Source organism: Xenopus tropicalis, chromosome 3 (genome assembly GCF_000004195.4).
Source record: "Xenopus tropicalis strain Nigerian chromosome 3, UCB_Xtro_10.0, whole genome shotgun sequence".
Lineage (NCBI taxonomy): Eukaryota > Metazoa > Chordata > Amphibia > Anura > Pipidae > Xenopus > Xenopus tropicalis.
Window position 1 is genome coordinate 153340578 of NC_030679.2, and position 25959 is coordinate 153366536.

The following is a 25959-nucleotide window of genomic DNA, read 5'->3' on the forward strand; positions in this document are numbered from 1 at the left end:
GTGTGAGAGAGTGAGTGTGTGTGTGAGAGTGAGTGTGTGTGTGAGAGTGAGGGTGAGAGTGAGTGTGTGTGTGAGAGAGTGAGTGTGAGTGAGAGAGTGAGTGTGTGTGTGAGTGCCCCCTCCTACTGCCCCCCCCCCTTATATATTTATATATAGTAACCCCCCCCCCTTAACTGCCCCCCCCCCAGTGTAACCAATCCCAACTGGGCCAGCCTTTCCCCATAACTGAGCCCATTCCCTTTATCAGCTTAGTCGCTCTTCCCTGTACTTTCTCTATTTCATTACTGCCCCCCCTTATATATTTATATATAGTGACCCCCCCTTAACTGCCCCCCCCCCAGTGTAACCAATCCCAACTGGGCCAGCCTTTCCCCATAACTGAGCCCATTCCCTTTATCAGCTTAGTCGCTCTTCCCTGTACTTTCTCTATTTCATTACTGCCCCCCCCTTATATATTTATATATAGTGACCCCCCGCTTAACTGCCCCCCCCCCCCAGTGTAACCAATCCCAACTGGGCCAGCCTTTCCCCATAACTGAGCCCATTCCCTTTATCAGCTTAGTCGCTCTTCCCTGTACTTTCTCTATTTCATTACTGCCCCCCCTTATATATTTATATATAGTGACCCCCCCTTAACTGCCCCCCCCCCCCAGTGTAACCAATCCCAACTGGGCCAGCCTTTCCCCATAACTGAGCCCATTCCCTTTATCAGCTTAGTCGCTCTTCCCTGTACTTTCTCTATTTCATTACTGCCCCCCCTTATATATTTATATATAGTGACCCCCCCCTTAACTGCCCCCCCCCCCAGTGTAACCAATCCCAACTGGGCCAGCCTTTCCCCATAACTGAGCCCATTCCCTTTATCAGCTTAGTCGCTCTTCCCTGTACTTTCTCTATTTCATTACTGCCCCCCCTTATATATTTATATATAGTGACCCCCCCTTAACTGCCCCTTCCCCAGTGTAACCAATCCCAACTGGGCCAGCCTTTCCCCATAACTGAGCCCATTCCCTTTATCAGCTTAGTCGCTCTTCCCTGTACTTTCTCTATTTCATTACTGCCCCCCCTTATATATTTATATATAGTGCCCCCCCCTTAACTGCCCCCCCCCCCCCCCCAGTGTAACCAATCCCAACTGGGCCAGCCTTTCCCCATAACTGAGCCCATTCCCTTTATCAGCTTAGTCGCTCTTCCCTGTACTTTCTCTATTTCATTACTGCCCCCCCCCTTATATATTTATATATAGTGACCCCCCCCTTAACTGCCCCCCCCCCCCCCCCCCCCCAGTGTAACCAATCCCAACTGGGCCAGCCTTTCCCCATAACTGAGCCCATTCCCTTTATCAGCTTAGTCGCTCTTCCCTGTACTTTCTCTATTTCATTACTGCCCCCCCTTATATATTTATATATAGTGACCCCCCCACTTAACTGCCCCTGCCCCAGTGTAACCAATCCCAACTGGTACCGACCCAGAGGAACCTGCCCCTCCCCCAGTGTAACCAATCCCAACTGGGCCAGCCTTTCCCCATAACTGAGCCCATTCCCTTTATCAGCTTAGTCGCTCTTCCCTGTACTTTCTCTATTTCATTACTGCCCCCCCTTATATATTTATATATAGTGACCCCCCTTAACTGCCCCCCCCCCAGTGTAACCAATCCCAACTGGGCCAGCCTTTCCCCATAACTGAGCCCATTCCCTTTATCAGCTTAGTCGCTCTTCCCTGTACTTTCTCTATTTCATTACTGCCCCCCCCTTATATATTTATATATAGTGACCCCCCCCTTAACTGCCCCCCCCCCCCCCAGTGTAACCAATCCCAACTGGGCCAGCCTTTCCCCATAACTGAGCCCATTCCCTTTATCAGCTTAGTCGCTCTTCCCTGTACTTTCTCTATTTCATTACTGCCCCCCCTTATATATTTATATATAGTGACCCCCCCTCTTAACTGCCCCCCCCCCCCCAGTGTAACCAATCCCAACTGGGCCAGCCTTTCCCCATAACTGAGCCCATTCCCTTTATCAGCTTAGTCGCTCTTCCCTGTACTTTCTCTATTTCATTACTGCCCCCCCTTATATATTTATATATAGTGACCCCCCCCCCCTTAACTGCCCCCCCCCCCCCCAGTGTAACCAATCCCAACTGGGCCAGCCTTTCCCCATAACTGAGCCCATTCCCTTTATCAGCTTAGTCGCTCTTCCCTGTACTTTCTCTATTTCATTACTGCCCCCCCCTTATATATTTATATATAGTGACCCCCCCCCTTAACTGCCCCCCCCCCCCAGTGTAACCAATCCCAACTGGGCCAGCCTTTCCCCATAACTGAGCCCATTCCCTTTATCAGCTTAGTCGCTCTTCCCTGTACTTTCTCTATTTCATTACTGCCCCCCCTTATATATTTATATATAGTGACCCCCCCTCTTAACTGCCCCCCCCCCCCCAGTGTAACCAATCCCAACTGGGCCAGCCTTTCCCCATAACTGAGCCCATTCCCTTTATCAGCTTAGTCGCTCTTCCCTGTACTTTCTCTATTTCATTACTGCCCCCCCTTATATATTTATATATAGTGACCCCCCCCCCCTTAACTGCCCCCCCCCCCCCCAGTGTAACCAATCCCAACTGGCCAGCCTTTCCCCATAACTGAGCCCATTCCCTTTATCAGCTTAGTCGCTCTTCCCTGTACTTTCTCTATTTCATTACTGCCCCCCCCTTATATATTTATATATAGTGACCCCCCCTTAACTGCCCCCCCCCCCCCAGTGTAACCAATCCCAACTGGGCCAGCCTTTCCCCATAACTGAGCCCATTCCCTTTATCAGCTTACTCGCTCTTCCCTGTACTTTCTCTATTTCATTACTGCCCCCCCCCTTATATATTTATATATAGTGACCCCCCCTTAACTGCCCCCCCCCCAGTGTAACCAATCCCAACTGGGCCAGCCTTTCCCCATAACTGAGCCCATTCCCTTTATCAGCTTAGTCGCTCTTCCCTGTACTTTCTCTATTTCATTACTGCCCCCCCTTATATATTTATATATAGTGACCCCCACCCCTTAACTGCCCCTTCCCCAGTGTAACCAATGACTGGGTTTCCTTGTCCTTTAATGCACATTGGGAAGTTGCTATGGATTTTCCCTTTAGGTGCAGTTGCCCTTTAGAGTGAAATTCCAGAGTGGGTTGGACCTTGCTACTAACAGGCCCAGTTAGGCTAAGAGGCTCACAGGGGGGGCTATGAGTAGTGCTGGGGGGCCCCAATGTGTGTGCTCAGTAATTACCCAGACTCCCCAGATCTAGTTCCCCTAAGGGTTTGTGTAGACAGGGGGGGGTGCAGGAAAGGGGCCCCAAAGGCTGCAGGGGAAAAAGGGCCCAATTATTTTGCTTTGTGTTCAGCCAATCACTGCGCTCACATTTAGCCTCCTGTTTCTCCCCAACTCAAATGAGGGCACAGGCAGCTCAGAAGCCATGATAGGCTGGCAAGTACTGGCCCGAGGGAACTGGTCTGTCTGGGACCCAGCCGTGCCGCTTATATACCCAATCAGCAGAGAGCGGCCTCCCATTTATACCCAATCAGCAGAGAGCGGCCTCCCATTTATACCCAATCAGCAGAGAGCGGCCTCCCATTTATACCCAATCAGCAGAGAACAGAGGCCGGGGGGCCAGGGAGGCTTTGGTTTGAGCTCTCCCCAAGGTAAATGGGGGGCCAAACAGAGCAATAGGGGTACCACTGTTCTTGTGGGCACGACATTCTGCGTAGCACTCGTGGGTACAGGAAGGGGAAGCTGCACCCCCAGATAGGCTCTCCCCCCCAAACCATACAATAAGGAATGGAGCTTTGGAAGAAGTTTCCCAGAATCCTGTTGGGCAGCGGGAAAGCTCGGTACAATCCAAGAGCCAATGGGCTCAATCCAAAGAGCCAGATGTTCCTCCTCTCGCCCTTGTGCCAGCCCCGGGGGGGCGCCACCATTCTCCATGCAGCTCAGCAGTACGGGGAGCAACAACTGCACCCAAATGCCCAGCATGCCAGCCCCGGGGGGGGGGGGGGCAGGGGTGCCACCATTCTCCATGCAGCTCAGCAGTATGGGGAGCGACAACTGCACCCAAAATGCCCAGGGTGCCAGCCCCGGGGGGGGGGGCAGGGGTGCCGCCATTCTCCATGCAGCTCAGCAGTACGGGGAGCAACAACTGCACCCAAATGCCCAGGGTGCCAGCCCCGGGGGGGGGCAGGGGTGCCGCCATTCTCCATGCAGCTCAGCAGTATGGGGAGCAACAACTGCACCCAAATGCCCAGCATGCCAGCCCCAGGGGGGGGGCAGGGGTGCCGCCATTCTCCATGCAGCTCAGCAGTATGGGGAGCGACAACTGCACCCAAAATGCCCAGGGTGCCAGCCCCGGGGGGGGGGCAGGGGTGCCGCCATTCTCCATGCAGCTCAGCAGTACGGGGAGCAACAACTGCACCCAAATGCCCAGGGTGCCAGCCCCGGGGGGGGGGCAGGGGTGCCACCATTCTCCATGCAGCTCAGCAGTACGGGGAGCAACAACTGCACCCAAATGCCCAGCATGCCAGCCCCGGGGGGGGGGCAGGGGTGCCGCCATTCTCCATGCAGCTCAGCAGTATGGGGAGCGACAACTGCACCCAAAATGCCCAGGGTGCCAGCCCCGGGGGGGGGGGGCAGGGGTGCCGCCATTCTCCATGCAGCTCAGCAGTACGGGGAGCAACAACTGCACCCAAAATGCCCAGGGTGCCAGCCCCGGGGGGGGGGGCAGGGGTGCCGCCATTCTCCATGCAGCTCAGCAGTACGGGGAGCAACAACTGCACCCAAATGCCCAGCGTGCCAGCCCCGGGGGGGGGGGGCAGGGGTGCCGCCATTCTCCATGCAGCTCAGCAGTATGGGGAGCAACAACTGCACCCAAATGCCCAGCATGCCAGCCCCGGGGGGGGGCAGGGGTGCCGCCATTCTCCATGCAGCTCAGCAGTATGGGGAGCGACAACTGCACCCAAAATGCCCAGGGTGCCAGCCCCGGGGGGGGGGGGGGCAGGGGTGCCGCCATTCTCCATGCAGCTCAGCAGTACGGGGAGCAACAACTGCACCCAAAATGCCCAGGGTGCCAGCCCCGGGGGGGGGGCAGGGGTGCCGCCATTCTCCATGCAGCTCAGCAGTACGGGGAGCAACAACTGCACCCAAATGCCCAGCGTGCCAGCCCCGGGGGGGGGGCAGGGGTGCCGCCATTCTCCATGCAGCTCAGCAGTACGGGGAGCGACAACTGCACCCAAAATGCCCAGGGTGCCAGCCCCGGGGGGGGCGCCGCCATTCTCCATGCAGCTCAGCAGTACGGGGAGCTACAACTGTACCCAAAATGCCCAGGGTGCCAGCCCCGGGGGGGGGCAGGGGTGCCGCCATTCTCCATGCAGCTCAGCAGTACGGGGAGCTACAACTGCACCCAAAATGCCCAGGGTGCCAGCCCCGGGGGGGGGGCAGGGGTGCCGCCATTCTCCATGCAGCTCAGCAGTACGGGGAGCTACAACTGCACCCAAAATGCCCAGCGTGCCAGCCCCGGGGGGGGGGCAGGGGTGCCGCCATTCTCCATGCAGCTCAGCAGTACGGGGAGCAACAACTGCACCCAAAATGCCCAGGGTGCCAGCTCCGGGGGGGGCAGGGGTGCCGCCATTCTCCATGCAGCTCAGCAGTACGGGGAGCAACAACTGCACCCAAAATGCCCAGGGTGCCAGCCCCGGGGGGGGCAGGGGTGCCGCCATTCTCCATGCACCCAAAATGCCCAGAGCGAAAGAGGAAAATGGGCCCCAAATAACTTGAAATAATTCTCTTTATACAAGAAAGTCTACAATTAAAAACCAGCCCCTCCTTCCCCCCACGCACCCCCAACCCCTGAAAAAAAGGGGCAGAAGGGGCATCTTAGAGTCCATGTCACCCTCCCCGTAAAGTGTCCGAGAGGTAGAAAGAGGGCGCTCCGTATCCTCCTTCCTCGCTGAGGGGTACAGTCTCTGTCTGTAAATGCACCGGGGGGGGGGCAGGGGATATTCAGGAGAGGGGTGAGCGGGGGTCACTGTCACCACAGTCGGTGCTGGTGGAGATTGCGGCTTAGAACGGACCGGACGTCGGCTGTGAACCTGCAGAGACACGAGAGTCATTCAATGAGCCCCCCATATACACCCCCAGAGATAGGGGGGTCACTGAGCCCCCCATATACACCCCCAGAGATAGGGGGGTCACTGAGCCCCCCATATACACGAGAGTCATTCAATGAGCCCCCCATATACAGCCCCAGAGACACGGGGGTCACCGAGCCCCCCATATACAGCCCCAGAGACACGGGGGTCACCGAGCCCCCCATATACACCCCCAGAGACACAAGGGTCATTGAGCCCCCCATATACAGCCCCAGAGACAATGGGGTCACCGAGCCACCCCATATACAGCCCCAGAGACAATGGGGTCACCGAGCCCCCCATATACAGCCCCAGAGACACGGGGGTCACCGAGCCCCCCATATACAGCCCCAGAGACACGGGGGTCACCGAGCCCCCCATATACAGCCCCAGAGACACGGGGGTCACCGAGCCCCCCATATACACCTCCAGAGACACAGGGGTCACCGAGCCCCCCATATACACCCCCAGAGACACAGGGGTCACCGAGCCCCCCATATACAGCCCCAGAGACACGGGGGTCACCGAGCCCCCCATATACACCCCCAGAGACACAGGGGTCACCGAGCCCCCCATATACAGCCCCAGAGACACGGGGGTCACCGAGCCCCCCATATACACCCCCTGAGATACAAGGGTCACTGAGCCCCCCATATACAGCCCCAGAGACACGGGGGTCACCGAGCCCCCCATATACAGCCCCAGAGACACGGGGGTCACCGAGCCCCCCATATACACCTCCAGAGACACAGGGGTCACCGAGCCCCCCCATATACACCCCCTGAGATACAGGGGTCACTGAGCCCCCCATATACAGCCCCAGAGACACGGGGGTCACCGAGCCCCCCATATACACCCCCATACAACACCGAGCCGTCTCCCCCCTTCATGATGCTTAGGCAGATATCCTATGGGCCTTTGTGAGCGGCCAGTCCCTGGACCAATCAGCTACTGGCTCAGCCTGGAGGGGCCAAATGGGCAGCTTTAATTGGTGTGGGTGTGGCCACGGTTACCCGGGTACTTTATATCCCAGCCCCACCCCCACTCTCACCCATAACTACTAACTGGGGCTAAAGAGAAGGATCCCGGGTTACTGGCGGGGCAATTAGTGGCACAATATGCGCCTTCTGCCCAAGTGTAACTACCCCCCCCCCCCCCCCCCCCCCCAGACTTTACCTGAGAGCGTCCAACATTGGCAGCAGATTCAATAGGGCCGTGTCGCTGGGGTCACTGAACCACGACTTTATGGGAATCGCGTTATCTGTGGGGTAAATAGTCACACTGAGTATCTGTGCCACACCCGGCTTTACCCCTCCCCCTACTGTACCTGCCCCTCTCCCTCCCGGCACATCTGGTCTGCTCACCCACTGCCCCTCACTGTCTGCTAATATCCTTATCATTTACAGTAGGGGGTACATTATCCCTTATAATACATGAGTGATACTCAGAGTTCCCTGTATAACTCAGCCTGCAGCCTTGTGCCTTTATATGGGGGGCACAGAACCCCTCAGTGACTGCTAATATCCTTATCATTTACAGTAGGGGGTACATTATCCCTTATAATACATGAGTGATACTCAGAGTTCCCTGTATAACTCAGCCTGCAGCCTTGTGCCTTTATATGGGGGGCACAGAACCCCTCAGTGACTGCTAATATCCTTATCATTTACAGTAGGGGGTACATTATCCCTTATAATACATGAGTGATACTCAGAGTTCCCTGTATAACTCAGCCTGCAGCCTTGTGCCTTTATATGGGGGGCACAGAATCCCCTCAGTGACTGCTAATATCCTTATCATTTACAGTAGGGGGTACATTATCCCTTATAATACATGAGTGATACTCAGAGTTCCCTGTATTATCAGCCTGCAGCCTTGTGCCTTTATATGGGGGCACAGAACCCCTCAGTGACTGCTAATATCCTTATCATTTACAGTAGGGGGTACTAGAGCTGGCCTGTGGGGTGCAGGAAGGAAGGTGCTGGGTACCTGGGTGGCTCCTGTAGGCTCCGGGGGAGTTATCCAGAATGACCACACTAGACAGGTCGCTGTGCACCACTGACAGGTCCTTAATGTAACTGCCCAGCTCCAACGTACAGTGCTAAGGAGAAAAGCATGTCAGGGTGAGTGGATCAGTGCTCGTAACTAGTATCCTGGTAACCCCCCCCAACTACAGACACAACAGTGAAGAAATGTGACAGTCAGGGTGCCCCTTGGGAAGGGTGAAATAATTATTTGCCCCCCTTAACATTAGTGAGGCATTTTTATTATTGTTTCTCCTACTCCTATGTAACTGGAGGAGTCCCAAGCCGGACTTGGATTTCTTACTATTGAGTGCTATTCTGATACCTACTGGGAGCTGCTATCTTGCTCCCTTCCCATTGTTCTGCTGATCGGCTGCTGGGGGGAGGGGGGGATATCACTCCAACTTGCAGCGCAGCAGTAAAGTGTGCCTGAGTCTGAGCTTTCAGCCAGCGCTACACATTAGAACTGCTTTCAGCTAACCTATTGTTTCTCCTACTCCCATGTAACTGGAGGAGTCCCAAGCCGGACTTGGATTTCTTACTATTGAGTGCTATTCTGATACCTACTGGGAGCTGCTATCTTGCTCCTTTCCCATTGTTCTGCTGATTGGCTGCTGGGGGTGAGGGGGGGGGATATCACTCCAACTTGCAGCGCAGCAGTAAAGTGTGCCTGAGTCTGAGCTTTCAGCCAGCGCTACACATTAGAACTGCTTTCAGCTAACCTATTGTTTCTCCTACTCCCATGTAACTGGAGGAGTCCCAAGCCGGACTTGGATTTCTTACTATTGAGTGCTATTCTGATACCTACTGGGAGCTGCTATCTTGCTCCCTTCCCATTGTTCTGCTGATTGGCTGCTGGGGGTGAGGGGGGGGGTATCACTCCAACTTGCAGCGCAGCAGTAAAGTGAGACTGAAGTTTATCAGAGCACAGGTCACATGGCTGTGGCAGCCAAACAGCTTCCACTATGCGAGGCTCCAGTTTTATTGATACTTTTCTATTCAGCCCCTCTCTTATTCCTATACCAGCCTCTTATTTAAACCACTCCAAGGTCGCTAAGGTAATTTTGTCCCTAGCAACCAGACAGCTGCTGAAACTCCAAACTGCAGAGCCGCTGAACAAAAAGTGAATTAACGGAAAAACTACAAATAAAAAATGAAGACCAACTGCAAATTGTCTCAAAATATCACTCTCTGTCACACTGAAAGTTACCGCAAAGGTGAACATCCCCTTTACTGAACACTAGATACACTGAATAAAGAACCCCCTGCTGTAAAATATAAGGATATTATAAGTCACGAGGTGTCCCAAGACCATATAAAAGGGACGAGGCTGAGTGCTTTTACACAGGTCATGGAACTCCTCGGTGACTTGTAATATCCTTATATTTTACAGCAGGGGGTACACCCTTTATTATAATATACAAGTTTCAGTGAGTCACGTGACAGAAATGACATCACTAAGCTCCAATTATAAACACCCACACTATTGCAAAGTGTAATAATGTGGATTCTCCACTAGGTGTCATCGTTATAAATTGTTATAATTACGGCCACTAGTGGTCACTGTTCTGTAGCCAATTTCATGCCGGTGCTCCGTAATTTGTATGGAGACAGCGTATAAAGGCTAAACTCCCATTGAGTAAGAAGCCCCGCCCCAAGTACATGGCGTATAGAGTGCAGCCAACTCACCTGTCTGTAGAAACGCCTCCGCAGCACGCCCCTGTTGTTATCTAACTTGTCGGCCACAGCGGAGCCGTAGATCTCCATGCTGGCTGTAAATACCACCAGCTCGTACCACTGGCTCACCTGGGGGGGTATATATATATAAATCAGTTGCCCCGGGGGCAGTCTCCATACTCCCAGCTGCCCCGTCGCATACAGCAGGACTACTTTCTACAGGGGGCAGAAGCAATAAAGAGGGCCATGCAGCCCCCCCAGTATTATTACTTTCTACCTAGGCCTGGCGCTCCTCCTCCTTATAAAATGCCCCAGCCCAGGGCACTTTTCTACTGTCACTGGGGGGCCCCAAACAACTTGGTAGCACCCGTCCTACCTCCTCCATTCATTCTTATAATACCCCCTATATTCTGTCCCCCTTTCCTATCACTCACTTCTAAGCCCCCCAAGCCCCCCCAATGAACTGCCCCCCCACAATACTCACCACCTCCAGGAAGAAATCCACGTGCGGCCGTTTATGTACAAAGAATCGCACCGGATGTTTATCTATAACAACCTGCGGGGGCGGAGACAGAGGGAGAATCATGAGATGGGGGGCACTGACTGGAGAGGGAGGCGGGGTCTATAGGGAAGGCTCATTGGCACAGTGACAGGAGGGGGCGGAGACAGAGGGAGAATCATGAGATGGGGGCACTGACTGGAGAGGGAGGCGGGGTCTATAGGGAAGGCTCATTGGCACAGTGACAGGAGGGGGCGGAGACAGAGGGAGAATCATGAGATGGGGCACTGACTGGAGAGGGAGGCGGGGTCTATAGGGAAGGCTCATTGGCACAGTGACAGGAGGGGGCGGAGACAGAGGGAGAATCATGAGATGGGGGGGCACTGACTGGAGAGGGAGGCGGGGTCTATAGGGAAGGCTCATTGGCACAGTGACAGGAGGGAGGCGGAGACAGAGTGAGAATGATGAGATGGGGGGCACTGACTGGAGAGGGAGGCGGGGTCTATAGGGAAGGCTCATTGGCACAGTGACAGGAGGGGGGGCGGAGACAGAGGGAGAATCATGAGATGGGGGGCACTGACTGGAGAGGGAGGCGGGGTCTATAGGGAAGGCTCATTGGCACAGTGACAGGAGGGGGCGGAGACAGAGGGAGAATCATGAGATGGGGGGGCACTGACTGGAGAGGGAGGCGGGGTCTATAGGGAAGGCTCATTGGCACAGTGACAGGAGGGGGCGGAGACAGAGGGAGAATCATGAGATGGGGGGGCACTGACTGGAGAGGGAGGCGGGGTCTATAGGGAAGGCTCATTGGGACAGTGACGGGGGGGAGGAGACAGAGGGAGAATCATGAGATGGGGGGGCACTGACTGGAGAGGGAGGCGGGGTCTATAGGGAAGGCTCATTGGCACAGTGACAGGAGGGGGGCGGAGACAGAGGGAGAATCATGAGATGGGGGGGCACTGACTGGAGAGGGAGGCGGAGTCTATAGGGAAGGCTCATTGGGACAGTGATGGGGGGAGGAGACAGAGGGAGAATCATGAGATGGGGGGGCACTGACTGGAGAGGGAGGCGGGGTCTATAGGGAAGGCTCATTGGCACAGTGAAAGGAAGGGGGCGGAGACAGAGAGAATCATGAGATGGGGCACTGACTGGAGAGGGAGGCGGGGTCTATAGGGAAGGCTCATTGGCACAGTGAAAGGAAGGGGGCGGAGACAGAGGGAGAATCATGAGATGGGGGGCACTGACTGGAGAGGGAGGCGGGGTCTATAGGGAAGGCTCATTGGGACAGTGATGGGGGGGCGGAGACAGAGGGAGAATCATGAGATGGGGGGCACTGACTGGAGAGGGAGGCGGGGTCTATAGGGAAGGCTCATTGGCACAGTGAAAGGAAGGGGGCGGAGACAGAGAGAATCATGAGATGGGGCACTGACTGGAGAGGGAGGCGGGGTCTATAGGGAAGGCTCATTGGCACAGTGACAGGAAGGGGGCGGAGACAGAGGGAGAATCATGAGATGGGGGCACTGACTGGAGAGGGAGGCGGGGTCTAAAGGGAAGGCTCATTGGGACAGTGACAGGAGGGGGGCGGAGACAGAGGGAGAATCATGAGATGGGGGGGCACTGACTGGAGAGGGAGGCGGGGTCTGTAGGGAAGGCTCATTGGCACAGTGACAGAAGGGGGGCGGAGACAGAGGGAGAATGATGAGATGGGGGGGCACTGACTGGAGAGGGAGGCGGGGTCTATAGGGAAGGCTCATTGGGACAGTGATGGGGGGGCGGAGACAGGGAGAATCATGACATGGGGGGCACTGACTGGAGAGGGAGGCGGGGTCTATAGGGAAGGCTCATTGGGACAGTGATGGGGGGGCGGAGACAGGGAGAATCATGACATGGGGGGCACTGACTGGAGAGGGAGGCGGGGTCTATAGGGAAGGCTCATTGGCACAGTGACAGGAGGGGGGCGGAGACAGAGGGAGAATCATGAGATGGGGGCACTGACTGGAGAGGGAGGCGGGGTCTATAGGGAAGGCTCATTGGCACAGTGACAGGAGGGGGCGGAGACAGAGGGAGAATCATGAGATGGGGGGGCACTGACTGGAGAGGGAGGCGGGGTCTATAGGGAAGGCTCATTGGCACAGTGACAGGAGGGGGGCGGAGACAGAGGGAGAATCATGAGATGGGGGGGCACTGACTGGAGAGGGAGGCGGGGTCTGTAGGGAAGGCTCATTGGCACAGTGACAGAAGGGGGGCGGAGACAGAGGGAGAATGATGAGATGGGGGGGCACTGACTGGAGAGGGAGGCGGGGTCTATAGGGAAGGCTCATTGGGACAGTGATGGGGGGCGGAGACAGGGAGAATCATGACATGGGGGGCACTGACTGGAGAGGGAGGCGGGGTCTATAGGGAAGGCTCATTGGGACAGTGATGGGGGGGCGGAGACAGGGAGAATCATGACATGGGGGGCACTGACTGGAGAGGGAGGCGGGGTCTATAGGGAAGGCTCATTGGCACAGTGACAGGAGGGGGGCGGAGACAGAGGGAGAATCATGAGATGGGGGCACTGACTGGAGAGGGAGGCGGGGTCTATAGGGAAGGCTCATTGGCACAGTGACAGGAGGGGGCGGAGACAGAGGGAGAATCATGAGATGGGGGGGCACTGACTGGAGAGGGAGGCGGGGTCTATAGGGAAGGCTCATTGGCACAGTGACAGGAGGGGGGCGGAGACAGAGGGAGAATCATGACATGGGGGGCACTGACTGGAGAGGGAGGCGGGGTCTATAGGGAAGGCTCATTGGCACAGTGACAGGAGGGGGGCGGAGACAGAGGGAGAATCATGAGATGGGGGGCACTGACTGGAGAGGGAGGCGGGGTCTATAGGGAAGGCTCATTGGCACAGTGACAGGAGGGGGCGGAGACAGAGGGAGAATCATGAGATGGGGGGGCACTGACTGTAGGGAAGGCTCATTGGGACAGTGACAGGAGGGGGGGCGGAGAAGGGAGAGAGTAGAGAGAGACAAGATGGAGACACTATAATAACCTTAAGTATAAAATCTGGGGGGGTCCCGGGTCGGACCGTCGGGCGCAGAACCCCATCGTGATGAGAATGGATCAGGGTCTCATCTAAATCTAGAACTAGAACTTTCCGTTTCACCTGACCTGCGGAAGAAAGGAGAGCGGAGATATCACAGAGCGGAAAACCAGCAGGATCCGACCAATGGGAGGGAGGGGGAGGGGCTACTTACTGAGGCGGTTGCGGGAAGCCGGAGAGAGCGGCAGAACGTCGTATCTCACCGTCTGGTACTGTATGATCTGTAAGAGACACGCGGTCACATGATCTCTTAGCGGCACGTGGGCCCTACAGCTGTACTACCTACCCCCCCGACCCCTACAGCTGCACTACCTACCCCCCGATACTGCCCCGACCCCTACAGCTGCACTACCTACCCCCCAACCCCTACAGCTGCACTACCTACCCCCCCAATACTGCCCCGACCCCTACAGCTGCACTACCTACCCCCCTACAGCTGCACTACCTACCCCCCCAATACTGCCCCGACCCCTACAGCTGCACTACCTACCCCCCTACAGCTGCACTACCTACCCTCCTACAGCTGCACTACCTACCCTCCTACAGCTGCACTACCTACCCTCCTACAGCTGCACTACCTACCCCCCTACAGCTGCACTACCTACCCCCCTACAGCTGCACTACCTACCCCCCTACAGCTGCACTACCTACCCCCCTACAGCTGCACTACCTACCCCCCTACAGCTGCACTACCTACCCCCCTACAGCTGCACTACCTACCCCCCTACAGCTGCACTACCTACCCCCCTACAGCTGCACTACCTACCCCCCTACAGCTGCACTACCTACCCCCCAACCCCTACAGCTGCACTACCTACCCCCCCAATACTGCCCCGACCCCTACAGCTGTACTACCTACCCCCCTACAGCTGCACTACCTACCCCCTACAGCTGTACTACCTACCCCCCCGATACTGCCCCGACCCCTACAGCTGCACTACCTACCCGCCTACAGCTGCACTACCCACCCCCCCAATAGTGCCCCAACCCCTACAGCTGCACTACCTACCCCCCTACAGCTGTACTACCTACCCCCCCAATACTGCCCCGACCCCTACAGCTGCACTACCTACCCCCCTACAGCTGCACTACCCACCCCCCCAATACTGCCCCGACCCCTACAGCTGCACTACCTACCCCCCTACAGCTGCACTACCCACCCCCCCCAATACTGCCCCGACCCCTACAGCTGCACTACCTACCCCCCTACAGCTGTACTACCTACCCCCCCAATACTGCCCCGACCCCTACAGCTGCACTACCTACCCCCCTAAAGCTGTACTACCTACCCCCCAATACTGCCCCGAACCCTGCAGCTGTACTACCTACCCCCCCAATACTGCCCCGAACCCTGCAGCTGTACTACCTACCCCCCAATACTGCCCCGACCCCTACAGCTGCACTACCTACCCCCCGATACTGCCCCGACCCCTACAGCTGTACTACCAACCCCCCCGATACTGCCCCGACCCCTACAGCTGTACTACCTACCCCCCGATACTGCCCCGACCCCTACAGCTGTACTACCTACCCCCCGATACTGCCCCGACCCCTACAGCTGTACTACCTACCCCCCCGATACTGCCCCGACCCCTACAGCTGTACTACCTACCCCCGATACTGCCCCAACCCCTACAGCTGTACTACCTACCCCCCGATACTGCCCCGACCCCTACAGCTGTACTACCTACCCCCCGATACTGCCCCGACCCCTACTGCTGTACAACCTACTGACCCGATACTGCCCCGACCCCTACAGCTGTACTACCTACCCCCGATACTGCCCCGACCCCTACAGCTGTACAACCTACTGACCCGATACTGCCCCAACCCCTACAGCTGTAATACCTACCCCCCGATAAAGCCCCAACCCCTACAGCTGTACTACCTACCCCCCCGATACTGCCCCGACCCCTACAGCTGTACTACCTACCCCCGATACTGCCCCGACCCCTAAAGCTGTACTACCTACCCCCGATACTGCCCCGACCCCTAAAGCTGTACTACCTACCCCCCCGATACTGCCCCGACCCCTACAGCTGTACTACCTACCCCCCCGATACTGCCCCGACCCCTAAAGCTGTACTACCTACCCCCCCGATACTGCCCCGACCCCTACAGCTGTACTACCTACCCCCCGATACTGCCCCGACCCCTAAAGCTGTACTACCTACCCCCGATACTGCCCCGACCCCTAAAGCTGTACTACCTACCCCCCCGATACAGCCCCAACCCCTACAGCTGTACTACCTACCCAGCCCCTTCCTTGTACCTATCTAATGTATCTGCCAGTACCACTGATTCAGGGGGGGGGGATCCCACAACTTCCCAGCCCCCCCTGTAACTCCCCTTCCTTGTACCTATCTAATGTATCTGCCAGTACCACTGATTCAGGGGGGGGATCCCACAACTTCCCAGCCCCCCCTGTAACTCCCCTTCCTTGTACCTATCTAATGTATCTGCCAGTACCACTGATTCAGGGGGGGTCCCACAACTTCCCAGCCCCCCCTGTAACTCCCCTTCCTTGTACCTATCTAATGTATCTGCCAGTACCACTGATTCAGGGGGGGGGATCCCACAACTTCCCAGCCCCCCTGTAACTCCCCTTCCTTGTACCTATCTAATGTATCTGCCAGTACCACTGATTCAGGGGGGGGATCCCACAACTTCCCAGCCCCCCTGTAACTCCCCTTCCTTGTACCTATCTAATGTATCTGCCAGTACCACTGATTCAGGGGGGGTCCCACAACTTCCCAGCCCCCCTGTAACTCCCCTTCCTTGTACCTATCTAATGTATCTGCCAGTACCACTGATTCAGGGGGGGGATCCCACAACTTCCCAGCCCCCCTGTAACTCCCCTTCCTTGTACCTATCTAATGTATCTGCCAGTACCACTGATTCAGGGGGGGGGGGATCCCACAACTTCCCAGCCCCCCCTGTAACTCCCCTTCCTTGTACCTATCTAATGTATCTGCCAGTACCACTGATTCAGGGGGGGGTGGATCCCACAACTTCCCAGCCCCCCTGTAACTCCCCTTCCTTGTACCTATCTAATGTATCTGCCAGTACCACTGATTCAGGGGGGGGGGGGGATCCCACAACTTCCCAGCCCCCCCTGTAACTCCCCTTCCTTGTACCTATCTAATGTATCTGCCAATACCACTGATTAAGGGGGGGGATCCCACAACTTCCCAGCCCCCCTGTAACTCCCCTTCCTTGTACCTATCTAATGTATCTGCCAGTAGCACTGATTCAGGGGGGGGATCCCACAACTTCCCAGCCCCCCCTGTAACTCCCCTTCCTTGTACCTATCTAATGTATCTGCCAGTACCACTGATTCAGGGGGGGGGGGATCCCACAACTTCCCAGCTCCCCTGTAACTCCCCTTCCTTGTACCTATCTAATGTATCTGCCAGTACCACTGATTCAGGGGGGGGGATCCCACAACTTCCCAGCCCCCCCTGTAACTCCCCTTCCTTGTACCTATCTAATGTATCTGCCAGTACCACTGATTCAGGGGGGGGATCCCACAACTTCCCAGCCCCCCCTGTAACTCCCCTTCCTTGTACCTATCTAATGTATCTGCCAGTACCACTGATTCGGGGGGGGGGGTCCCACAACTTCCCAGCCCCCCTGTAACTCCCCTTCCTTGTACCTATCTAATGTATCTGCCAGTACCACTGATTCAGGGGGGGGGGATCCCACAACTTCCCAGCCCCCCTTTAACTCCCCTTCCTTGTACCTATCTAATGTATCTGCCAGTACCACTGATTCAGGGGGGGATCCCACAACTTCCCAGCCCCCCCTGTAACTCCCCTTCCTTGTACCTATCTAATGTATCTGCCAGTACCACTGATTCAGGGGGGGGGGATCCCACAACTTCCCAGCCCCCCTGTAACTCCCCTTCCTTGTACCTATCTAATGTATCTGCCAGTACCACTGATTAAGGGGGGGGGGATCCCACAACTTCCCAGCCCCCCTGTAACCCCCCTTCCTTGTACCTATCTAATGTATCTGCCAGTACCACTGATTCAGGGGGGGGATCCCACAACTTCCCAGCCCCCCTGTAACTCCCCTTCCTTGTACCTATCTAATGTATCTGCCAGTACCACTGATTCAGGGGGGGGATCCCACAACTTCCCAGCCCCCCTGTAACCCCCCTTCCTTGTACCTATCTAATGTATCTGCCAGTACCACTGATTCAGGGGGGGGGATCCCACAACTTCCCAGCCCCCCCTGTAACTCCCCTTCCTTGTACCTATCTAATGTATCTGCCAGTACCACTGATTCAGGGGGGGGGGATCCCACAACTTCCCAGCCCCCCCTGTAACTCCCCTTCCTTGTACCTATCTAATGTATCTGCCAGTACCACTGATTCAGGGGGGGGTCCCACAACTTCCCAGCCCCCCCTGTAACTCCCCTTCCTTGTACCTATCTAATGTATCTGCCAGTACCACTGATTCAGGGGGGGGGGATCCCACAACTTCCCAGCCCCCCTGTAACTCCCCTTCCTTGTACCTATCTAATGTATCTGCCAGTACCACTGATTCGGGGGGGGGGGGGTCCCACAACTTCCCAGCCCCCCTGTAACTCCCCTTCCTTGTACCTATCTAATGTATCTGCCAGTACCACTGATTCAGGGGGGGGGATCCCACAACTTCCCAGCCCCCCCTGTAACTCCCCTTCCTTGTACCTATCTAATGTATCTGCCAGTACCACTGATTCGGGGGGGGGGGGATCCCACAACTTCCCAGCCCCCCTGTAACTCCCCTTCCTTGTACCTATCTAATGTATCTGCCAGTACCACTGATTCAGGGGGGGGTCCCACAACTTCCCAGCCCCCCCTGTAACTCCCCTTCCTTGTACCTATCTAATGTATCTGCCAGTACCACTGATTCAGGGGGGGGGATCCCACAACTTCCCAGCCCCCCTGTAACTCCCCTTCCTTGTACCTATCTAATGTATCTGCCAGTACCACTGATTCAGGGGGGGGGGATCCCACAACTTCCCAGCCCCCCCTGTAACTCCCCTTCCTTGTACCTATCTAATGTATCTGCCAGTACCACTGATTCAGGGGGGGGATCCCACAACTTCCCAGCCCCCCTGTAACTCCCCTTCCTTGTACCTATCTAATGTATCTGCCAGTACCACTGATTCAGGGGGGGGGGATCCCACAACTTCCCAGCCCCCCTGTAACTCCCCTTCCTTGTACCTATCTAATGTATCTGCCAGTACCACTGATTCAGGGGGGGGGGTCCCACAACTTCCCAGCCCCCCCTGTAACTCCCCTTCCTTGTACCTATCTAATGTATCTGCCAGTACCACTGATTCAGGGGGGGGGGATCCCACAACTTCCCAGCCCCCCCTGTAACTCCCCTTCCTTGTACCTATCTAATGTATCTGCCAGTACCACTGATTCAGGGGGGGGTCCCACAACTTCCCAGCCCCCCCCTGTAACTCCCCTTCCTTATACCTATCTAATGTATCTGCCAGTACCACTGATTCAGGGGGGGGATCCCACAACTTCCCAGCCCCCCCTGTAACTCCCCTTCCTTGTACCTATCTAATGTATCTGCCAGTACCACTGATTCAGGGGGGGGATCCCACAACTTCCCAGCCCCCCCTGTAACTCCCCTTCCTTGTACCTATCTAATGTATCTGCCAGTACCACTGATTCGGGGGGGGATCCCACAACTTCCCAGCCCCCCCTGTAACTCCCCTTCCTTGTACCTATCTAATGTATCTGCCAGTACCACTGATTCAGGGGGGGGGGATCCCACAACTTCCCAGCCCCCCCTGTAACTCCCCTTCCTTGTACCTATCTAATGTATCTGCCAGTACCACTGATTCAGGGGGGGGGGATCCCACAACTTCCCAGCCCCCCCTGTAACCCCCCTTCCTTGTACCTATCTAATGTATCTGCCAGTACCACTGATTCAGGGGGGGGATCCCACAACTTCCCAGCCCCCCCCTGTAACTCCCCTTCCTTGTACCTATCTAATGTATCTGCCAGTACCACTGATTCAGGGGGGGGGGATCCCACAACTTCCCAGCCCCCCTGTAACTCCCCTTCCTTGTACCTATCTAATGTATCTGCCAGTACCACTGATTCAGGGGGGGATCCCACAACTTCCCAGCCCCCCCTGTAACTCCCCTTCCTTGTACCTATCTAATGTATCTGCCAGTACCACTGATTCAGGGGGGGGGGATCCCACAACTTCCCAGCCCCCCTGTAACTCCCCTTCCTTGTACCTATCTAATGTATCTGCCAGTACCACTGATTCGGGGGGGGGGGATCCCACAACTTCCCAGCCCCCCTGTAACTCCCCTTCCTTGTACCTATCTAATGTATCTGCCAGTACCACTGATTCGGGGGGGGGGGGATCCCACAACTTCCCAGCCCCCCCTGTAACTCCCCTTCCTTGTACCTATCTAATGTATCTGCCAGTACCACTGATTCGGGGGGGGGGGATCCCACAACTTCCCAGCCCCCCTGTAACTCCCCTTCCTTGTACCTATCTAATGTATCTGCCAGTAGCACTGATTCAGGGGGGGGATCCCACAACTTCCCAGCCCCCCCTGTAACTCCCCTTCCTTGTACCTATCTAATGTATCTGCCAGTACCACTGATTCAGGGGGGGTCCCACAACTTCCCAGCCCCCCTGTAACTCCCCTTCCTTGTACCTATCTAATGTATCTGCCAGTACCACTGATTCAGGGGGGGTCCCACAACTTCCCAGCCCCCCTGTAACTCCCCTTCCTTGTACCTATCTAATGTATCTGCCAGTACCACTGATTCAGGGGGGGGGATCCCACAACTTCCCAGCCCCCCTGTAACTCCCCTTCCTTGTACCTATCTAATGTATCTGCCAGTACCACTGATTCAGGGGGGGGATCCCACAACTTCCCAGCCCCCCTGTAACTCCCCTTCCTTGTACCTATCTAATGTATCTGCCAGTACCACTGATTCAGGGGGGGGGATCCCACAACTTCCCAGCCCCCCCTGTAACTCCCCTTCCTTGTACCTATCTAATGTATCTGCCAGTACCACTGATTCAGGGGGGGGGGATCCCACAACTTCCCAGCCCCCCTGTAACTCCCCTTCCTTGTACCTATCTAATGTATCTGCCAGTACCACTGATTCAGGGGGGGGGGGATCCCACAACTTCCCAGCCCCCCTGTAACCCCCCTTCCTTGTACCTATCTAATGTATCTGCCAGTACCACTGATTCGGGGGGGGGGGGGATCCCACAACTTCCCAGCCCCCCTGTAACTCCCCTTCCTTGTACCTATCTAATGTATCTGCCAGTACCACTGATTCAGGGGGGGGGATCCCATATATATATATACACACACACAGGAGGGCCCCAGGGGGGGATAGGGATATATACAGGAGGGCCCCAGGGGGGGATAGGGATATATACAGGAGGGCCCCAGGGGGGGATAGGGATATATACAGGAGGGCCCCAGGGGGGATAGGGATATATACAGGAGGGCCCCAGGGGGGGATAGGGATATATACAGGAGGGCCCCAGGGGGGGATAGGGATATATACAGGAGGGCCCCAGGGGGGGATAGGGATATATACAGGAGGGCCCCAGGGGGGGATAGGGATATATACAGGAGGGCCCCAGGGGGGGATAGGGATATATACAGGAGGGCCCCAGGGGGGGATAGGGATATATACAGGAGGGCCCCAGGGGGGATAGGGATGAGTGCAGGAGGGCCCCAGGGGGGATAGGGATATATACAGGAGGGCCCCAGGGGTATATAGATATATACAGGAGGGCCCCAGGGGGGATAGGGATGAGTGCAGGAGGGCCCCAGGGGGGATAGGGATGAGTGCAGGAGGGCCCCAGGGGGGATAGGGATATATACAGGAGGGCCCCAGGGGTATATAGATATATACAGGAGGGCCCCAGGGGTATATAGATATATACAGGAGGGCCCCAGGGGTATATAGATATATACAGGAGGGCCCCAGGGGTATATAGATATATACAGGAGGGCCCCAGGGGTATATAGATATATACAGGAGGGCCCCAGGGGTATATAGATATATACAGGAGGGCCCCTGGGGGGGTAGGGATGAGTGCAGGAGGGCCCCAGGGGGGTAGGGATGAGTGCAGGAGGGCCCCAGGGGGGATAGGGATATATACAGGAGGGCCCCAGGGGTATATAGATATATACAGGAGGGCCCCAGGGGGGGTAGGGATGAGTGCAGGAGGGCCCCAGGGGGGATAGGGATATATACAGGAGGGCTCCAGGGGGGATAGGGATATATACAGGAGGGCCCCAGGGGTATATAGATATATACAGGAGGGCCCCAGGGGTATATAGATATATACAGGAGGGCCCCAGGGGTATATAGATATATACAGGAGGGCCCCAGGGGGGGGGGTATATAGATATATACAGGAGGGCCCCAGGGGGGGGTATATAGATATATACAGGACGGCCCCAGGGGGGGGTATATAGATATATACAGGAGGGCCCCAGGGGGGATAGGGATGAGTGCAAGAGGGCCCCAGGGGGGATATAGATATATACAGGAGGGCCCCAGGGGGGGTAGGGATGAGTGCAGGAGGGCCCCAGGGGGGGTAGGGATGAGTGCAGGAGGGCCCCAGGGGGGGTAGGGATGAGTGCAGGAGGGCCCCAGGGGGGGTAGGGATGAGTGCAGGAGGGCCCCAGGGGGGGTAGGGATGAGTGCAGGAGGGCCCCAGGGGGGGTAGGGATGAGTGCAGGAGGGCCCCAGGGGGGGTAGGGATGAGTGCAGGAGGGCCCCAGGGGGGGTAGGGATGAGTGCAGGAGGGCCACAGGGGGGGTAGGGATGAGTGCAGGAGGGCCCCAGGGGGGGTAGGGATGAGTGCAGGAGGGCCCCAGGGGGATATAGATATATACAGGAGGGCCCCAGGGGGGGGGTAGGGATGAGTGCAGGAGGGCCCCAGGGGGGGTAGGGATGAGTGCAGGAGGGCCCCAGGGGGGATATAGATATATACAGGAGGGCCCCAGGGGGGGTAGGGATGAGTGCAGGAGGGCCCCAGGGGGGGGGTAGGGATGAGTGCAGGAGGGCCCCAGGGGGGGGTAGGGATGAGTGCAGGAGGGCCCCAGGGGGGGGTAGGGATGAGTGCAGGAGGGCCCCAGGGGGGGGTAGGGATGAGTGCAGGAGGGCCCCAGGGGGGGATATAGATATATACAGGAGGGCCCCAGGGGGGGTAGGGATGAGTGCAGGAGGGCCCCAGGGGGGGGGGGTAGGGATGAGTGCAGGAGGGCCCCAGGGGGGGGTAGGGATGAGTGCAGGAGGGCCCCAGGGGGGGGGTAGGGATGAGTGCAGGAGGGCCCCAGGGGGGGTAGGGATGAGTGCAGGAGGGCCCCAGGGGGGGGGGTAGGGATGAGTGCAGGAGGGCCCCAGGGGGGGGGTAGGGATGAGTGCAGGAGGGCCCCAGGGGGGGTAGGGATGAGTGCAGGAGGGCCCCAGGGGGGGGGTAGGGATGAGTGCAGGAGGGCCCCAGGGGGGGGGTAGGGATGAGTGCAGGAGGGCCCCAGGGGGGGGTAGGGATGAGTGCAGGAGGGCCCCAGGGGGGGGTAGGGATGAGTGCAGGAGGGCCCCAGGGGGGGTAGGGATGAGTGCAGGAGGGCCCCAGGGGGGGTAGGGATGAGTGCAGGAGGGCCCCAGGGGTATATAGATATATACAGGGGGGGGGGTATATAGATATATACAGGAGGGCCCCAGGGGGGGTAGGGAGTGCAGGGGGCCCAGGGGGGGTAGGGATGAGTGCAGGAGGGCCCCAGGGGGGGGTAGGGATGAGTGCAGGAGGGCCCCAGGGGGGGTAGGGATGAGTGCAGGAGGGCCCAGGGGGGGGTAGGGATGAGTGCAGGAGGGCCCCAGGGGGGGGTAGGGATGAGTGCAGGAGGGCCCCAGGGGGGGGTAGGGATGAGTGCAGGAGGGCCCCAGGGGGGGGTAGGGATGAGTGCAGGAGGGCCCCAGGGGGGGGTAGGGATGAGTGCAGGAGGGCCCCAGGGGGGGGTAGGGATGAGTGCAGGAGGGCCCCAGGGGGGGGTAGGGATGAGTGCAGGAGGGCCCCAGGGGGGGGTAGGGATGAGTGCAGGAGGGCCCCAGGGGTATATAGATATATACAGGAGGGCCCCAGGGGGGGTAGGGATGAGTGCAGGAGGGCCCCAGGGGGGGTAGGGATGAGTGCAGGAGGGCCCCAGGGGGGGTAGGGATGAGTGCAGGAGGGCCCCAGGGGGGGTAGGGATGAGTGCAGGAGGGCCCCAGGGGGGGGTAGGGATGAGTGCAGGAGGGCCCCAGGGGGGGGTAGGGATGAGTGCAGGAGGGCCCCAGGGGGGGGTAGGGATGAGTGCAGGAGGGCCCCAGGGGGGGGTAGGGATGAGTGCAGGAGGGCCCCAGGGGGGGTAGGGATGAGTGCAGGAGGGCCCCAGGGGGGGTAGGGATGAGTGCAGGAGGGCCCCAGGGGGGGTAGGGATGAGTGCAGGAGGGCCCCAGGGGGGGTAGGGATGAGTGCAGGAGGGCCCCAGGGGGGGTAGGGATGAGTGCAGGAGGGCCCCAGGGGGGGTAGGGATGAGTGCAGGAGGGCCCCAGGGGGGTAGGGATGAGTGCAGGAGGGCCCCAGGGGGGGTAGGGATGAGTGCAGGAGGGCCCCGGGGGGGGTAGGGATGAGTGCAGGAGGGCCCCAGGGGGGGGTAGGGATGAGTGCAGGAGGGCCCCAGGGGATATATAGATATATACAGGGGGTATATAGATATATACAGGAGGGCCCCAGGGGGGGTAGGGATGAGTGCAGGAGGGCCCCAGGGGGGGGGTAGGGATGAGTGCAGGAGGGCCCCAGGGGGGGGGTAGGGATGAGTGCAGGAGGGCCCCGGGGGGGTAGGGATGAGTGCAGGAGGGCCCCAGGGGGGGGTAGGGATGAGTGCAGGAGGGCCCCAGGGGATATATAGATATATACAGGAGGGCCCCAGGGGGGGTAGGGATGAGTGCAGGAGGGCCCCAGGGGATATATAGATATATACAGGGGGTATATAGATATATACAGGAGGGCCCCAGGGGGGGTAGGGATGAGTGCAGGAGGGCCCCAGGGGATATATAGATATATACAGGGGGTATATAGATATATACAGGAGGGCCCCAGGGGGGGTAGGGATGAGTGCAGGAGGGCCCCAGGGGTATATAGATATATACAGGGGGATAGGGATATATACAGGAGGGCCCCAGGGGGGGTAGGGATATATACAGGAGGGCCCCAGGGTACTCACGGTGCGGACCTGCCGGCGGAGCAGGTAGAGGACGAAGCTCCACAGTTTGGCTGCAAAGGCCACGAAGCCCCTGAGGCCAAGGAGCCCTGGAGTCCGCATCATCCCGGGAATCCGGTGCTAGGGCCGGGCAGGGCAGCGGGGGAGAGAGGAGCAGGCTCCGTTACACGCTGGGAGGAAGTGGCGGCTAAGGAGCCGGTTACACTCCCATTCCGCTCTGGGAGGCGCTGCGGGGCCCTCTGACAGCCGCCATAGCGGGGCTCCGCGTCACTTCCGGACCGTGTCACTCTGCTGCGCCTGCGCACATGCCTCACTAAAGCGCCTCAACTGCTGCACATGCGAGAGAACTCGCCGCGTCCACACGCATGCGCTACAGCTTCCAATTCAGGCGGTATTCGGCTAACGTTGTGCGCATGCTCAGATCTTATACTTGCACATGCGCATTCCGGCGCAACTGTGTGCTGTGGGGCCCGTACCTTCCCATCCAGTCTGCTGTGTCTGTGTGGGAGTGGGCGGGAATAACGAGTTCATTGGTCCGTTGATTGGCGCCGCCCTGTGTGGGCTGTACTAAGGCTGCTGCCTGAGGTACCGGAATGTTGGAGCTGCGCTCTTGGCGCCCAGAATAGAGCGTCGGGCAAGCTCCGGGCATTAGGGGCACCCGGGGGCAAGCTCCGGCCAGTAGGGGCACCCGGGGGCAAGCTCCGGCCATAAGGAGAACCCGGGGGCAAACTCCGGGCATTAGGGGCACCCGGGGGCAAGCTCCGGCCAGTAGGGGCACCCGGGGGCAAGCTCCGGCCAGTAGGGGCACCCGGGGGCAAGCTCCGGCCAGTAGGGGCACCCGGGGGCAAGCTCCGGCCAGTAGGGGCACCCGGGGGCAAGCTCCGGCCAGTAGGGGCACCCGGGGGCAAGCTCCGGCCAGTAGGGGCACCCGGGGGCCAGCTCCGCCCAGTAGGGGCACCCGCGGGCAAGCTCCGCCCAGTAGGGGCACCCGGGGGCAAGCTCCGCCCAGTAGGGGCACCCGGGGGCAAGCTCCGGCCAGTAGGGGCACCCGGGGGCCAGCTCCGGCCAGTAGGGGCACCCGGGGGCCAGCTCCGGCCAGTAGGGGCACCCGCGGGCAAGCTCCGGCCAGTAGGGGCACCCGGGGGCAAGCTCCGGCCAGTAGGGGCACCCGGGGGCAAGCTCCGGCCAGTAGGGGCACCCGGGGGCCAGCTCCGGCCAGTAGGGGCACCCGGGGGCCAGCTC

At 58.2% G+C, this 25959-nt stretch overlaps 1 protein-coding gene across 2 annotated transcripts; it reads right to left on the reverse strand.

The window, feature by feature from the left end:
- Nucleotides 1–5800: 5800 nt before the first annotated feature.
- On the reverse strand, nt 5801–25126 carry ctdnep1 (CTD nuclear envelope phosphatase 1). 2 transcript variants are annotated; one of them, XM_031897958.1, is made up of 8 exons: nt 24730–25126; nt 13601–13667; nt 13396–13514; nt 10347–10418; nt 9875–9991; nt 8151–8262; nt 7338–7422; nt 5801–6122 (listed from the first exon to the last, which is right to left on the reverse strand). In XM_031897958.1, the coding sequence occupies exons 1-8, from the start codon at nt 24820–24822 to the stop codon at nt 6062–6064; spliced, it is 726 nt and encodes a 241-aa protein (XP_031753818.1). In that variant the 5' UTR covers nt 24823–25126; the 3' UTR covers nt 5801–6061. The 2 variants fall into 2 exon arrangements, with proteins under 2 accessions (XP_031753818.1, NP_001017177.1); NM_001017177.2 differs by having other exon boundaries at nt 24721–24912.
- Nucleotides 25127–25959: the final 833 nt, after the last annotated feature.

Coding starts and splice junctions, on each gene's coding strand:
- ctdnep1 (NM_001017177.2), bottom strand. CDS start 24,822: ATGATGCGGACTCCAGGGCTCCTTGGCCTCAGGGGCTTCGTGGCCTTT. Junction 13,515..13,600: donor GGCTTCCCGCAACCGCCTCA/GTAAGTAGCCCC, acceptor TTTCTTCCGCAG/GTCAGGTGAAACGGAAAGTT. Junction 9,992..10,346: donor TGGATTTCTTCCTGGAGGTG/GTGAGTATTGTG, acceptor ATACCCCCCCAG/GTGAGCCAGTGGTACGAGCT.